Source organism: Microcaecilia unicolor, chromosome 7 (genome assembly GCF_901765095.1).
Source record: "Microcaecilia unicolor chromosome 7, aMicUni1.1, whole genome shotgun sequence".
NCBI lineage: Eukaryota > Metazoa > Chordata > Amphibia > Gymnophiona > Siphonopidae > Microcaecilia > Microcaecilia unicolor.
Window position 1 is genome coordinate 245,995,737 of NC_044037.1, and position 17,826 is coordinate 246,013,562.

Below are 17,826 nucleotides of genomic sequence, written 5' to 3' on the forward strand. Positions count from 1 at the left end.
CCCCCACATAACAAATCTTTACCTGAGCATGAATGGGAATTCAAGGGTTTGAGCTGCCTCTCTGAGTTCATTGGGTCTTTTATGTCAATTTTAGGGCACAAGGCACTCAAACAGAAGTGGCTCAGCTCCTTTTAAAAATATGAACTGAAGCACTGGGTTTTACTTGCCAGAAAAACTGATTTTAACACAGACAGGCCATACAAACACCCCATCTATAATTCTATAGCTAGCTCATCTATCTCAAGCACACCACCACTGAGTTCCCATTCAGGGAGCAAGTAAATTCTGAGGACAAATTATGAAGCCGTTTAAAGTGCCAGCTTGATCGGCACTTTCAGAGTGACCAAAACAGACTCAAAAATGGGGGCTTTTAGCCGAGATTTGAAGATGGCCAGAGATGGAACTTGACATAGTGGCTCAGGAACTGTATTCCAGGCATATGGTGCAGCAAGATAAAAGGAACGGAGTTTGCAGTGGAGAAGTGAACGGTTGGTCCGATAGGGGCAGTCAAATTGGGGCAGTCTGGATTCACTGAACGGTAAGGGTTAAGTGCCGAACACAGCATTGAAGAGGTGGGCTTTAAGCAAAGACTTGAAGACGGGCAGGGAGGGGGCTTGGCGTAAGGGATCAGGAAGGTTGTTCCAAGCATAGGGTGAGGCGAGGCAGAATGAGCGGAGCCTGGAGTTGGCAGTGGTGGAGAAGGGTACTGAGAGGAGGGATTTATCCTGTGAATGGAGGTTACGGGCGGGAACGTAAGGGGAGATGAGGGTAGAAAGAGAGTGAGGGGCAGCAGACTGAGTGCATTTGTAGGTAAGAAGGAGAAGCTTGAATTGAATGCGGTATCTGATCGGAAGCCAGTAAAGTGACCTGAGGAGAGGGGTGATATGAGTACATCGGTTCTGGCGGAATATGAGACATGCAGCAGAGTTCTGAACAGATTGAAGGGGGGATAGATGGCTAAGTGGGAGGCCGGTGAGGAGTAAGTTGCAGTAGTCCAGGCGAGAGGTAATGAGAGCGTGGACGAGAGTTTGGGTGGTTTGTTCAGAGAGGAAAGGGCGAATTTTGCTGATGTTAAAGAGGAAGAAGCGACAGGTCTTGGCTATCTGCTGGATATGTGCAGAGAAGGAGAGAGAGAGGAGTCAAAGATGACTCCAAGGTTGCGGGCAGATGAGACGGGGAGGATGAGGGTGTTATCAACTGAGATAGAAAGTGGAGGAAGAGGAGAAGTGGGTTTTGGTGGAAAGATGATAAGCTCGGTCTTGGACATGTTCAGTTTTAGGTGGCGGTTGGACATCCAGGCAGCAATGTCGGATAAGCTGGCCGATACCTTTGCCTGGGTCTCCGCGGTGATGTCTGGTGTGGAGAGATACAGTTGGGTGTCATCAGCATAGAGATGATACTGGAAACCATGAGATGAGATCAGGGAGCCCAGGGAAGAGGTGTAGATTGAGAAGAGAAGGGGTACAAGGACAGATCCCTGGGGAACACCAACAGATAAGGGGATGGGGGTGGAGGAAGATCCATGAGAGTGAACTTTGAAGGTGCGGTGGGAGAGATAGGAGGAGAACCAGGAAAGGACAGAGCCCTGGAACCCAAATGAGGACAGTGTGGCAAGAAGTAAGTCATGATTGACAGTGTCAAAAGCGGCGGATAGATCGAGGAGGATGAGGATGGAGTAGTGGCCTCTGGATTTGGCAAGGAACAGGTCATTACAGACTTTAGAGAGTGCTGTTTCTGTCAAGTGAAGAGGGCGAAAACCGGATTGAAGTGGATCGAGGATGGCATGAGAGGAGAGAAAATCAAGGCAGCGGCTGTGGACTGCGCACTCAAGTATCTTGGAGAGGAAGGGTAGGAGGGAGATGGGGCGGTAGTTGGAGGGACAGGTAGGGTCTAGTGATGGTTTTTTTGAGGAGTGGCGTGACTACGGCATGCTTGAAGGTGTCGGGGACAGTTGCAGTGGAGAGAGAGAGGTTGAAGATATGACAGATGGAGGGGGTGATAGTAGGAGAGATGGTGTTAAGTAAGTTGGTGGGGATGGGATCAGAGGAACAAGTGGTGCATTTTGAGGAGGAAAGAAGGCGGGCGGTTTCCTCCTCGGAGATATCAGGAAAGGAGGAGAAGGAGGTCTGGGTTGGTTGGTTGAGGGAGAGGGTTGAAGGGTGAAGAGGAGAAGGTGGCTTGGTAGTGAACTCAAGGTTGATCTTTTGCACCTTGTCGCGGAAGTAGTCAGCCAGTGATTGAGGAGAGAGTGAGGGGGTGGGAGCGGAGGGCACTTTGAGGAGGGAGTTAAGGGTGGCAAAGAAACTACGAGGGTTAGAGCTGAGAGAATTAGTCAATTGGGTGTAATAGTCCTGTTTGGCAAGGAATAGTGAGGACTGGAAGGAGGATAGCATGAATTTGTAGTGAAGGAAATCTGAATGGGTGCGAGATTTCCTCCAGAGGCGTTCAGCAGATCGGGCGCAGGAGCGAAGGTAACGGATGCAAGGGGTCAGCCAGGGCTGGGGATTAGTATGCCTTGTGGGATGGGAGGTGGATGTTGCAAGGGTGTCCAGAGCAGAGGAGAGAGTGGCATTGTAAGCAGAGACAGCCTCGTCGACAGACTCGGAGGACATGATGGAGGGGAGGAGATTAGAAATACTAGATGATAAGGTGGGAGGGTCAATAGCCTGGAGATTCCTGGAAGTAGTGGTTAATGTTGGGCGGGGCTGAGGGGGAGGGTGAAGAAGTGTGAAGGTGATCAGGTGATGATCAGAGAGAGGAAGAGCTGAGGCGTGGAAATTGGAGGGTGAGCCGGAAGAGGAGAGGACGAGGTCAAGGCAATGGCCATCACGGTGAGTAGGGGTGGTGGAACACATCTGGAGGTTGATTTACCCGATGAACAGAGTTACCGGGGAGGAGTGTATGGAGAGATAAGAGTGGAGAGGTACTGAGGAGCCGCAGAGTGAATGCACTTGTAAGTCAATAAGAAGAGTTTGAATTGTATGTGGAAACAGACAGGGAGCCAATGAAGTGACTTGAGGTGAGGGCTAGCCTAGCGACTCTTGGGGAATTAGACATCTCAATTCCTTTTTGTTCATCCTTTCTAAAATGTCACCCTTAATGATTTTTTAATTGATACATCAGTGAAGGAAAGTTGTAGAATTAAAGCAGAAATAGAGAGAAGAGACAAGGCACTGGGTGATGAATTATTGGATTATGGTAATTTTTTAGAGGAAATTAATAACACATTAGATAACTTCAAGACAGAGATAAAAAAATTAAATATGACAAATTCAGACATGATGGAGTTGACTAAAAGAAAGCTCCTATTTAACCTTAAAGAAAAGTGAAGCCAGAAAAAGTGGGTCTTCTTCTCAAGTAAAACAGGCATTTTGTTGAGGTAGATGAGGAGGAGTTTCAGAAGAGGATTTGTAGTCAGAGTTTGATCCACTCTCTCCATTGACTCAACAGCACTGTCCCCTTTCCCAGCAACAACTTTTTAACATAATTTTATTTTTATTGAATTTTTAATTACATTTATCAAGCATATACATTCGTATAGATTAGCTCTTTCTAAACCACAAAAAAAAAAAAAAAAATTTAATCTATCAAAAGCACTTGAAATAGCTATATGTCACCACTGGAGGGAGGGTGGAATTCAAGTAAGATAAGCATCGTGAAACACTTCATAACAGGAAAGCCACATAAAAAAATGGCCCAGATCCCCTTTATTGCAGAATATATATAAGTAGCACTAATCACCCATTGGTGGAATCAAATACAATTTCCACTATTCTGCTTTTAATAAAAGCAACAAATTGAGGTGGTTAAAAAAATAATTACTTAACACATTGAAATTTAACAACACATTTGCACAGGAATTTTAAAAAGAAAACTGGAAATAACTTCTAATTTTTTTATATGAGAGACCATGGCATTGAAGGAAGAGGTCTGATCCCAAGAATCTAAGAGGGATCGGCGACAGATGACGTCAGAGTCTCTTTGCAGACATGGGAAAATGTGCCTGTTCAACCACAGGGCTGGAGGAATGATATCATCTTCTTGGTTATCTGCCATTGATGGTTAATACATCTACTTTGAAGAAGCAGCTTAAGGCACATTTATTTGTACATGCTTATGGCATGGGAAACTAAAGCAACAGATGCCACCTATTGGTGAAAAAATATTTTTATATTGAGCAGAACAGTAGGTTTGGCTGTTTGTATTATATTAACATGCAGTGCATTCTCTCTATTTTCATGATCAGTATTTGCTATTTCGAGCAATTCAGGTCGCAATTTGTCATTTGCGCCATGTTGTGTATTGGCGGACATGCTCATTTCAAAACAACCTTCTTTTGCTTTTACTTTCGCTTTCACGCTTTTTGGTGTTTGCTTCTGGAAATGGCCACCACACATGTTCTATCTGGTTTCTCAGCAAGCACAGTAAATGAGTTCCAGTACAGGTTTTTGTTAAGTGCTTTCCCATTCAGGAGCCTATCCCTGTATTTCCCATAGGAATAATTATTTACTTTCCGCGGTTTTGTAGAAACATACAGTAAGTATAGCTGGAACCTAACCCCTATTTTCCCATATGGGCATTATATTGGTATTTGTGAATTCGCAAACATTGAGAACGTACTGTAGTTCTGTTGGTAAAGGGAAATACTCTCATATTAGCTCTATTGAGAAGTCTGGTAATTTATTTGTGCATATGTCTGTATATTTGTTTTTTGAGTATGTATGTGCTGTTGTACTCTGCCCAGGAATAGGCAGATTAGAGATGTTGGGATCAATATTCAAAAGGGTTTAACTGGGCAGGAGAGCTGAGCTGGCTGGCCTGCAAGGTTCATTGACTCTAAGCGCAAGTTATGGTGACTATGCTAAACCAATTCTATAAAGAAAAGTAAGCACCTACTTTTCTTTATAGAATGCTAGGGCAAAATAAATGACCAAAAATGCACATACAATAAGGGGTGATCACTTACACCAGCCCTATAGGTGGTGTAAATGCCCATGCCTATGTGTTAACATGGATTGTGCAAATTATCTACTATAATAACTTGCACCTCCAACGTTCTGAAGCTCTCAGTTCGTAATGTCTGAAGCCTTCCGGTGATGTCACCGTGTTGCTAGGGAAACCGCGACACGACAGCTTCAGAACGTTGGAGATGCAACTCCTTTCCACCCCCCCTGCGCAAAGTGATGGCTCTGTTTCTTCCCCCCCCCAATCTGCAGGTGTGACATCACTTCCTTCACCCCCCTACCCGTGGTTTTGGTACCTCTCTCTCGCTTCCTCTTCCCAACAGTGCTGCACAGTGTACGGGATTCTTCGGGGCAGGCAGGAAAGATCCCTAGTCTAGCCTGCCCGCTGCCGCCGCTGACCCTCCCCCGCTGCCGGATCGCTCTTTAAAAATGGCCGCCGAGACTTCCAGCGGAGACCTCACGAGACTTCTGCTGAAGTCTTGGCAGCCATTTTGAAGAGCGATGCAGTAGCCCCGCGGGAGAGTCAGCACCAGCAGCGGGCAGGAAAGACTGGGGATCTTTCCTGCCTACCCTGAAGAATCCACTGAACAACCTGGGTGGCTGGAGGGGAGGCAGGGGCGAGAATACAATCGCTGGGTATGGGTGGCTGGAGGGGGGGGCAGGGGAGAGAAAACAATCGCTGGGTATGGGTGGCTGGAGGGTGGGCAGGAGAGAGAACACAATCGCTGGGTATGGGTGGCTGGAGGGGGGCAGGGGAGAGAACACAATCGCTGGGTATGGGTGGCTGGAGGGGGGGCAGGGGAGAGAACACAATCGCTGGGTATGGGTAGCTGGAGGGGGGGTAGTGGAGAGAAGACAATCGCACACAGAGACAAACAAATGTTCTAGCGCCCGTTTCATTTCTAACAGAAACGGGCCTTTTTCTCTTGTGTTCTATAATTTGTGCACATACCTGTGTGCCTTATGCATATTCTGCCCATGTGCACACCCATCAGCAAAGTATTCACCATGAAATCATGGCATGTACTTTATTCTTTAAGTGGTCTTTTACATACGGGGAGGGGCATTTGCTGAAAACATCTAAAATTTTCATCCTGAACCAAGCAGTTTTCGAAGCAATTTGTACTGATCCGGATAGCAGCACCAGGTATCTGGATAAGTGCTGCTGATCAGGATAGTGTCTTCAAACGAATTCTGTAATTCCATGCGCAACGTTTTGCAAAGCCCCCGACAAACCCCTGCCATGCCCAGATATTCAATGCTGGACTGTTACCGGCAGCTGGCATTGAATATCTAATTTCATTTTTGACTGCGGCAACTTTAGCCGATATTCAGCGCTAACTAGTAATGTGCTTAGCGGTTAAAGATAGGCCTGCTATTCATTTGGCCTATTTTAACTGCTAAACATAACCAGTTTGGCGCTGAATACCCGTACCTAACTGGCTATGTTGCGCGATACAGCCACTTAGCAGCTAGCTGCTAACTGTGGATATTCAGAGGGAGATAACTGCCACTAAAATGCTAATTAACCAGCCAGGAGCAGTTCCTGGCTGGTTAAATAGCTTTGAATATTGTGCCCTTAGGAGGTTCTTTACTAAGGTGTGCAGAAAAATGGCCTGCGCTAGTGTAGACGCCTGTTTTGAATGTGTGCAGATCTATTTTTCAGCGCACCTGTAAAAATGCCTTAAAAAGTTTTTTAACTGAAAATGGATGTGCGGCAAAATGTAAATTGGCGCGTGTCCATTTTGGGTCTGAGACTTTACCACCACCCATTGACTTAGAGGTAAGGTCTCACGCGTTAACTGGGCGGTAATGGTCTACGCACGTAGAATGCCTTTTACCGCCCGGTAGCACTGCACACCAGAAAATAGAACGTATTTTCTGGCGCCCGTATCGGATATGCATAAAAAATGAAATTACCGCCCGGGCCATGTGGTAATCCCAAATTGACACACGTTGGGTGCACATAGGTGCCTATGAGGCATATTTTCAAAGCACTTAGCCTTCCAAAGTTCCATAGGTTTCTATGGAACTTTGGAAGGCTAAGTGCTTTATTTATTTATTTATTTGTAACATTTGTACCCCGCATTTTCCCACATATTAGCAGGCTCAATGTTGCTTACAAAATACCGTCAAGTACGGCAGGTATTAAACAAATACAAAAGTGAAAAGGGTCAGGTAGATGAGGTAAATGGATACAATAAGGACATGGAGTTTAAATTCTAAAATTCATTACAATATATATAAAGATGCAGTAAAGGGTTGAGGTAATTAGTTGGAATCAAGAAGGTAGGCCTTGCGGAACAGGTAAGTCTTTAAAGTCTTTGAAAATATGCCTCTATATGGCTTAGTAAAAGGGCCCCTTAGTGTCTAATAGTTAGCCCGGATTGTGCTCAGTCACATCTGATGAATGGAGGATCAGTATTTGAGTTGCAGGGCCTGTTTAGAATCCTTTCCATTTCTATATTTTTGTTATGTTTAGCCAACTGCAGTCAACCGTATTACAATGACCAGCTTCTACTTTAAAAAGATCATTATTTGAAAGCACTGTTGATTCTAAAGAACTCTTCCTTTGACTAGGTTTACCATTACTTGTCCAGAGAACAATCGCAAGGACAATTATTATACAGGAGTTGGTAGGAAAAGGTCGATTTGGTGAAGTGTGGCATGGAAAATGGTGCGGAGAAGATGTAGCTGTGAAAATATTCTCCTCGAGAGATGAAAGATCTTGGTTCCGTGAAGCTGAAATCTATCAGACAGTTATGCTGAGACATGAAAACATCCTTGGTTTTATTGCTGCTGACAACAAAGGTACAGTATTTTCAAGAATGAATATTTGTTTTGTAGTGAAAACATAAGTGTCTTTGATTAAGTGCAAGGGCCATAGGACACTTTTTGTTAATAAGCAGAACTAATATTGTAATCAATAAGTCACCATTATTATGTCGTGACTACAATTATAGAACCAACATAAAAGGTTAATATGTACAAATGTATCATTAATAGCTGTTCTTCATATTGTATATTTATTTATTACATTTGTACCCCACTCTTTCCCACATACAGCAGGTCAAGTGCGGCTTACATAGTAAAAGAAAGCATCTTACATGGTAAAGAATACAGTAAAAACAAGGAAATGTAGGAACAGTATTATAAATTGTGATGATCATAACTCCTTACTTTATGAAAGGCATTACAAAGGACATGTGAAAAGAACGTAATGAACTAGAATAGGGAAGGTAGACAAGGATATGATAGGTGAAAGGGAAGGAGAATGGGAGGGAAATGGTAAAGGATGGAGGGAAGAAGATGAGGGATTGAGTATAACATTCGGGTCAGAGTAAGCGTCGACGTCTTAGCAGGAGTATCGTAGGTGATCTGGTGGAATTAAGCTGGTCCATTAGGGTAAACTTGCTTGAAAAAATGGGACTTTAACATTTTCCTGAAAGGTAAATAGGTATTAATAGCTCGGATGGGTCTATATATATATATTACAACAATAATATATATATATTTTTTTGTTACATTTGTACCCCGTGCTTTCCCACTCATGGCAGGCTCAATGCGGCTTACATGGGGCAATGGAGGGTTAAGTGACTTGCCCAGAGTCACAAGGAGCTGCCTGTGCCTGAAGTGGGAATCAAACTCAGTTCCTCAGTACCAAAGTCCACCACCCTAACCACTAGGCCACTCCTCCACTCCATATATATATATAATTGTTATAATCATAGAGACCTGCATCTGCCATGGTATCACTCATGTAGAGATTGCTTTCATACATCAGATAGTATTCATTCCTTAATTAAGCAGTACAATGAGTAATCCAGTGGCGTACCAAGGGGGTGGGGGCGGTCCGCCCCGGGTGCACGCCGCTGGGGGGTGCCGCGGCGCGCACCTGTGGGCTCAGACTTCACTAACTTCGCTCGTTCGCTGCAGCTCCCTCTGCCCCGGAACAGGTTACTTCCTGTTCTGGGGCAGAGGGAGCTGCAGCGAACGAGCGAAGTTAGCGGTCGGAGCCCACAGGCGCTCGCTGCGACACCCCCCCTAGCGGCGAGCACCCAGGGGGGTCATTTTGCTGGGGGGGGGGAGGTGTCATTTCGCAGGTGGGGGGGGGGGGGGCGCATCGGCGATCCGCCCTGGGTGCCATCCAGGCTAGGAATGCCACTGGAGTAATCATGTCCATTGTAGAAAGCAATAGCAAAATAACCATGCAATCAAATTAAAAATGTGTTTTATGTTTGCAAGAGTTTTACCAATTTTTTAATTGTACCTTTCAGATAACACTGGGCCAGTGTATTAAAGTACATCAAGACTAACTCAGAGTTAACATGCATTAATGTGTGTTTGATGTGCCTCAACACACATGTTTATTAGTCTACCATAATGTTAGACTAATGCAATAAAAATGCATTTTTTAATCCTTAAATGACCTTTTTTGAAGTCTGTCTAATTTTAATTTTGGTTAGTTGTTAGCATTGTAGAAATGGCTATTTTTATTCTTTTGTAATCCACCTTGCACTAATACAGTACAGTGTGGAGTATAAGCCATGGTATTGGTATTAGCATTGGTATTAATATTCAAAATGCACACAGCATCCTAGCCTAGAAGGCACAATGGTTGCCCATATATATCATGAGAATGTTGTAGGAGGTAGCCTGGTGCTTGCAGGAGTGGGATGTGTGAAGACAGACACTTCAAACCCCATTTTTAACAGAAATGCTGGTGATGCAGGATAGGTGATACAGTACTGGTGGTTCTAGTAGATAGTTCTGACTTTATTGGCTTTGAGAGTTAGGGTTGCAAAATTGTAAGAATATAAGGATTTGAGGATTGCACAGTATCCCCCAGATTCTAAATGTGGTGCTCAAAATTGTGCATCAGTCAGCAGCAATGGAGACCATTTCTTTTTTCAAAGTCATTCATGTGGTTAGACTTGATGACTTAACGTCAAAGTTTTTTTTTATATAGCTGTGCCTAAGGCTTGGAATAACCTTTCTTATAAAGTTCACTCTTTGCAATCCATATCTCAATTTAAGACAATGCTATAGATAGCTCTATACACGCGCTGGGCCAGTTTTTACCGCAACTGGGAAAAAGACCATTTTTTAATGAGCCGGGAAATTACACGTGCAAAAATTAAAACTAGCGCGCGCCTATTTACAGGCTGAGCCCTTATCGCCAGCCATTGACTTAGCAGTAAGGGCTCACACACTACCCGTGTGGTAACCATGCAGTGCGTGCCATCTTGGCCACACCAATTACTGCTGGGAACGCTCCCCTGTGGTAGAAAGTAGAAAAATATTTTCTACCAAGGGATTAAGCGCACGCAAAACTCAGAATTACTGCCAGGTGCACACACCACCCCAGTGGTAGTGCTAATTTGGCATGTTACCTACACGTTAACCCTCCTGCGGCTTTGTAAAATGACCCCAAAGTGTTTTTTAGCATGTGGGAAGCATGCGCAGATACAAAAACTACCATGGGATGCCTGAGTATGCCCCATGCTAGTGGTTTTTTAATGTGTGGGAAGCACACGTTAGTGTTTACTGCAGCTTAGGAAAAGGACCCCTAATTTAGCAAATATATTTTTAAAAATGTTGAGGTCAACAGGTGAAAGATATAAGGTGTCTATAGTTATATATTTATTGCATTTGTACCCCACATTTTCCCACCTATTTGCAGGTTCAATGTGGCTTACATAGTACTGTCAAAGGTGCCTGCCCAGTCAGTTGATAACAGATACAAGGTTGTATAGTGATCGTATAAGTTATAATTGGAGGGTCGGAAGGGATGAAGATTGCTTGCTGTACAAAAAGAATCTCATAGTACAATAAAATCATCCAAAAAAACATTCTTAAAATTTATCAAACAGAAATGCTTTTAAACTCTTGCATAATTGCATATAATTCGTTATAGATATGATATGCAAAGGAAGAGCATTCCAGATTGAAATAGCCCGAAACAAGAACATTGTATCATATTGACGTTTAAACTGCAAACCTCTAAATGAGGGTAATTTTGATAACAACTTGTCCCGTACCTGAGAAAAAAACAAAAAAAGACTCAGAAAGAGTTGTACCAACAACTCAGAAGTACTACCATATAATACATAGAAAATTATACAAACTTTTGAAACTAATGTGTGCTTGAAGGGGAAGCCAATGAAGTCACTTCATGTAATAGAGATACTATCATACTTCTTCAAATGAATAACTAAACATACTGCTGCATTTTGAATATGAGACAGACCACTGAATATTCATTCAGAACTTTATTGTAGAAATTTGTTGCAATTCACAAATATTTAATTTTACTTTTTTCCACAATTCTGTTAGACGCAGTTCTAGGGTTACCATATGGCTTCATTATGATCACATGACCCCCATTTTGAAGTCTTTACACTCGCGTCCTATAAAGTTTTGAATTCAGTTTAAAATTTTATTGTTGGATTTTAAAATATGGAATGGTTGTATTTCCCCGATACTCAGTGCCACTCTGAGATGTTATCAACCTTTACACTCTCTGAGATCCTCTCAAAACAGTTATTTGAAGTTCCATCTTTTCGGCAGGTTCACCTTGAAGAATGCAGGTCTTCCATATTCTATGTTAAAGGCCCTAAATTATGGAATGCTTTGCCCATTAAACTTCGCTCTATGCAGGATATTGCCCAGTTTAAGAAAGACCTAAAAACCCATTTGTTTATTCAAGCATATGGGTGACTAGATGAATGATGTTGTAATGTTTTATAGTAGTGTCTGATTTTGTATTAGTGTTATGTTCAAATTTGTATTAGTTATAGTAATGTATGATTTTGTATCATTATATTTTTCAATTATTGTTTGTATTGGATTATTTTATTTTGTATGTAATTTTGTTCCCCACTTAGTATATCTCAGATATAGCGGGTTAGAAATACAGTTCATTATTATATGGCCCTCACACATCTTCAGACCTTTTCTCATACTGGAGCTATCTTCCTTTCTTTTTGCTCTATGGAACCAGGTTCCTCTTGGGCCCCTATTTGTGTATTCCTTCCTGCTAAGGATCACTAAAAAACGTACCTCTAGATCTAAGCTACTAAAGGTAAAACATTGGATGTGTGTGCCATCTTGACCTCCAGGTCCTTACCACCTATATGATATGTACTCTTCTATCCTGATCTCTGCAAGAGGAGAGCATACCATCAATTTTCTTGTTATAAATCATCCACATAGAGGATATAATATTGCATGTTTATATACTATGCTACATGTAGACTGCCATGCTGCCCACTGTAAGCCAATAGATGGCACAGCACCACAGTCATGTACTGAATTTAAGTTCTCCACCACTGCATTTATTACATTAGGCCCTCATTGCCTCGAATGGAACATTGGAAGCAATTGAAAGCCTGGATATATAGGATGTGTTTTGGTTCCCTTATGGGGGATTAGTGATGATATTTTTATATTGACTTTATATTGGTAGGAGGAGATGGTGGTGGAAGTTTTTATAGGAGGTACTGTGTTTTGTATTGCCTCTGTTCTATTTTGTATTGTTCACTACTCTGAACAGTTTTATGACTGAAAATAGCAGGTTATACAACTAGGTATTAAATTACTTTACATTAAATTGGCATTGCTTCTAATATTTGAGGTAATTTTTATTCAACAAGGTTTTGCTACAGTTTAATGCTTATAGATGGACCTGATTGCACTACAATGCTGGCGTTGATTTATAAGTTTATTTTGTTTTATGTTGGTTTTATTATGTATGTGTTGTTTCTTATTGAAATGATTATGATTGTAGTACTGTAAGCCACCCAGAATGTTAGATGGTGTGGATTATATTTTTTTTTAATAAATAAATACTGCCTTTCAGTTCAATGGTATACAAGTAAAATTTGCCTAAGGAAAGGAATTCCAAACACCTTGACAGAAAAGCAGAATCAATGATAAGAACTTGGAAGAATGGAAGAGAAGAAAAAAACCCTGCTTGCCTGTATAGAACACCTATCATCCACAATAACTCTAGGAGCCAGGGAAGGCAGAGGAGAAAAAAGAATGTTATAAGGCCCAGGATGTCTTATAGAAGACCTGCCTGCAAACTATATGCAGGAAATATACATAAGAATAGCCATACTGGGTCAGACCAATGGTTTATCGAGCCCAGTATCTTTCTTCGAACAGTGGCCAATCCAGGTCACAAGTACCTGGCAGAAACCCAATTAGTAGCATCATTCCATGCTACCTATCCCAGGGCAAGCAATGGCTTCCCCCATTTCCATCTCGATAACAGACTACAGACTTTTCCTCCAGGAACTTGTCCAAACCTTTTTTAAACCCAGATATGCTATTCACATAGTTATAGAATACCACTCAGAAGAATATACAGCATGTGTGCACATATGTGCACATATTCTATGACACATGATTGTTAGCAGTTATTGTATAGAATTGCTCCCTTACCCCTCTATATTCTATATATAGTGCTCAAAATTGCATGTGCAATTTAATTGATTAATGAGCTGATAACTAACAATAATTGGATGCTAACAAACAATTATTGCAGTTAACTGGCTCCAGTTAGGATTTGTGCATACATTTTAATGCTATTATGTAAAGATGCCCTTGCATATCTTTTAGCGTGCAACTGAAAAGTGAGCAAGGCCATGGGAAAGGCATGAGCGAGTCAGGGCATTCACTAAAGATGCACACAGTATTATAGAATTAAGAAGATCTGTGCCTAACTTACGTACGAGGGATTTACACTAGGTTTCAGTTGGTGTAAATCCTCACGCCCAAAGTTGGTTGCAGATCCTGGCATTACATACTGTTCTATAAATAGTGCCCATGTTCTTCAGTACTTTGGTAGTAATGAGCTGAAAAAAGCTAAACTAACCCAAGAGTTAGAAAGTGTGTGGTAACAAATGCGTAGCATTTCTTTTTTCTGTTTAAAGTGGAGAAAAGGTCCTTTTCTTCACTTTAAACAGAACAAAGAAACGCTACGCATTTGTTACCACACACTTTCTAACTCTTGGGTTAGTTTAGCTTTTTTCAGCTCATTACTAGCACTTTTGTTATTTTCGCTGAATTTTTGTCCAGTATTTTTTGTATCTTCAGTACTTTGGCCCATTTCCTTTAAGGACCTAGAAGATCAGAGATAATGTTTTAAATTTAGCCCTAGATTGTTTTGGTAGCCAGTGGAGGTTTTGCAGACATTGTAGGATGTGATCACTTCACTTACAACCTTTCATCAGTTATGCTGCATTACAATAATCCACCATTGATGTTATCATTGCATGAACCACAGTGGCAAGACCTTTCTTCTTGATGTACAGTGAGAGACATCATAGTTGTTGCAGACAATAGAGGCAGCTCATGAATGTTGCTTGGATTGTAGGGTATCTCATGTAGGGACCTCCAATTCCTTCCCTGACTCCTCTCCCTGGATATCTTTCCATGTTGGGCACATGGGGATTTTTCTCTGTTACCTAGACTGGAAGCACCAGAATACTACACTGAATTGTTCTTCATATACTCCCTCACTTAGCTCAGTTCTTAGAATGAGGCACATGTAGGGATCTTAGGTCTAGTTGTCCTTTTTCTACTGTTCTTTCCTTCTTTCCCAAAACTCCCATCCAAACTAATGTGATCTCCTTCCTTTTAAACCCTGGGATGTATTAACTGGGTCCTTCCCCATGGGAAGAACCCCTTCTACTAAACTTTAGGAAATTGTTTTTTAACACACCCTAGAATAATGGTACTTTTGGGTTCCCTCAGAACACAATATTAGTATGGTGAATTATGGAATTCTCTTCTGTAAAGATAAGTAAAAGGTACCAGCACAACCATGGCAAGGGTGGAGGGGAGGGAGGGGAAAGGAAACAATGAGTGAGGGATGCTGGCATTCCTGCAGCCACATTCAAAGTCCAGTTGGTCAATTTAAATCCTACTGGTGGCTGGACGTTGAGGGGAAATAGAATGCCATCAGGGCAAAAAGCAGTCATCAGCTGGGGTGTTTGCACTCTCCCTGCCTCTCAGTTGTGGCACATGACTTATTTAACCATTTTCTTTATTCAATATTGAAAAGAGACAATTCAATTGGGGAGTATTCTTAGTATAGATGAATGTCTAGCAAGTTCATTGAAAAAATGATTAACTTAATTGTACTTTGAGATAATGTAATTTTCTTCATTTTACAGCTCTTGATCCTATGTTGTATACAGTTTAATTAGTTGGAGCGTAGGTGCAGTTCTTGAGCTGAAGGGCAGAGAGTTACTTAAGGAAAGGGCAGAGCTACCAAAACTTGATCAACCTGAGCATAGTTGGGGTTTTGTTTGCTATTGAGAAGACTTAGCCCTGATCTGTCAACCCCCAATGCAGTTGTGAGATGACCAAGGGAGATGGCAACCCTGCTTGCTCAGGAGAAGCTACCCAGCAGTGCCTGATCATTGTACTTTCCCAGGAGGGCCATTGTCTTGCATATTCATGGTGGGTCTAATGGTCTGGAGTGGCTGCTATCTCTTCACAAGTTGCTACTTTCCTTACCCCCATGCCACATATTACCCTTTCCCATGGCACAAAATTTGGGGACAAGTTGGCTACCTATCAGGATAGATTGGATACATAGGTGATTCTGTTACGTTTTTCATAAAACTGTGGCTATAAAATTATTTCTATTGAATGCAGTCTTTCAACTCTTCATTGAGTAATATTTCAGAAATTATGGGCATGTATCCCCCAATCTCTCTGAACAACTTAGATGGACTTTTCCTGGTTATTGATATTATTTATTTATTAGGATTTATTTACCACCTTTTTGAAGGAATTCTGTGTATAGTTATATCAGATAAAGATAAATGAATCATGAGAAACATGGTAGGTAATTCTTACTGGGGCAAGATCTCATCAGATATTCATGTGAAACTCCGTGAAATTTAAATTTAATTCCAGAATGTCAAAAATGTATATTTTGTGAGGTTGCTATGTTGTTGGTTTTTTTTAATGCTTAAACAATTCATGTTACAATATCAATTTTTTTTTCTTTCTGTAGATAATGGAACCTGGACTCAGCTGTGGCTTGTATCAGAATACCATGAGCAGGGTTCCTTGTTTGACTACTTAAGTCGAAATACTATTAATGTAGATGGCATGATAAAGCTGGCACTTTCTGTGATTAGTGGACTAGCACATCTTCATATGGAGATAGTTGGCACACAAGGTGAAACATTTTGAGTTCTAGAATGAACTCTTGTGAAGTTACAGATGTGGCTTCTTAAAGCAATGGTACAAGCTGCACTCTTTAAAATGTCAGTTTACATCTTTACCTACTCAGCTGTTATCTACTTCAGTTTGGTTGTAGATCTCATTTCTTTTCTCTTTAATTTAATTTCTGATTTTTTTATTTTTACAGACTGGAAGATAATGTGCTGGTTGATTGTGGCCATATTTTGTTTAACATTACCTTTTCTTTGGTTGTATACACTTAAGTTGTTCATGCTGTATGAAGGTTCTTTAGATTTGTAGTTGGGGGACTGGCTAGGCTGGAACAGATTTTAAGAACTTAAACCCAACTGAGGAACTGAATGAAATCGAGAATGAAAAAATAAAGATTTTGAGCTGATCAAAATTCTACCGCTGCTCCGTGTAACCTTGGACAAGTCACTTAACCATCCATTGCCTAAGGTACAAACTTAGGGCTAGATATTTAAAATGATTTAACCAGGCAGGAGAGGCTATTGCCCAGTTAAATTGTAGTGACTGGGGCAAATCCAGATATTCAGCCACATGTACTCAGATAGTGCCACTGAATATCCAACCAGACCACTGCAGCACTAACTGGTTAGTACATTCGAGGTTACTGAAGGAACTTAAGGAAGTTCTGGCTGCTCTGCTGGCTGACCTTTTCAATAGTTCTCTAGAGTTGGGAATGATCTCAGAGCACTGGAGAAGAGCAGATGTGGTCCCTCTCCACAAAAGTGGGAGTAAGAAAGAGGTTGGGAACTCCAGGCCAGTAAGTTTGACTTTTGTGATAAGTAAATTTATGGAAACACTTTTAAAACAGAGAATAGTAAATTTTTTGGAATCCAATGGATTACAAGACCTGAGGCAACATGGTTTCACTAGAGGCAGGTCTTGTCAGACAAATCTAGAGAGTTAGATCGAGTGAGAGCACTACATGTGGTGTATTTAGATTTTAGCAAAAGCCTTTGACACGGTTCCTCATAGAATTATAAATAAACTGAGTGCCCTTGGTATGGGTCCTAAGGTAACTGACTGGGTTAGGAACTGGTTGAGTGGAAGGTGACAGAGGGTAGTGATAAATGCAGCTCATTCTGAAGAAAAGGATTTTACCAGTGATGTACCACAAGATTCAGTTCTTGGGCCGGTTCTTTTAAACATTTTTATAAGCGATATTGCTGAAGAGCTGTCAGGTAAGGTTTTTCTCTTTGCGGATGATACCAAAATCTGCTATAGGGTAGACACCCCTGATGGTGTGGATAACTTGAGGAAGGACTTAGCAGAGCTAGAGGAATGGTCTGGAATTTGGCAGCTGAGATTTAATGCTTAAAAATGCAGGGTCATGCATTTGGTCTGAAGAAACCTGAAGGAACGGTACAGTTTAGAGGGTGAAGAATTTTTGTGCACAAAAGAGGGGCGGGACTTGGGTGTAATTGTATGTGATGATCTTAAACTAATCAAACAGGTAGAAAGGTGATGATGACTGCTAGAAAGATGCTTGGATGCATAGGGAAAGGAATGGCCTATAGGAAAATGGAGGTGATGATGCACCTGTATAAGACTCTGGTGAGACCTCATTTAGAATACTGTGTACGATTCTGGAGACTGCACCTTCAAAAAGGAATAAACAGGATGGAGT

The 17,826-nt window shown here is 41.6% G+C and overlaps 1 protein-coding gene across 4 annotated transcripts in view; it reads left to right on the forward strand.

Annotated features, from left to right (window-relative positions):
• Positions 1–17,826, forward strand: part of ACVR1C (activin A receptor type 1C) — a 61,924-nt gene that overhangs the window by 16,786 nt on the left and 27,312 nt on the right. For 3 of the 4 annotated variants that reach the window (XM_030209360.1, XM_030209359.1, XM_030209361.1), the window contains 2 exons: positions 7,545–7,775; positions 16,000–16,167. In XM_030209360.1, coding sequence (XP_030065220.1) covers positions 7,545–7,775; positions 16,000–16,167 — 399 coding nt within the window. The remainder of the gene's footprint in view (positions 1–7,544; positions 7,776–15,999; positions 16,168–17,826) is intronic. The other variant, XM_030209362.1, reaches the window with a different exon arrangement.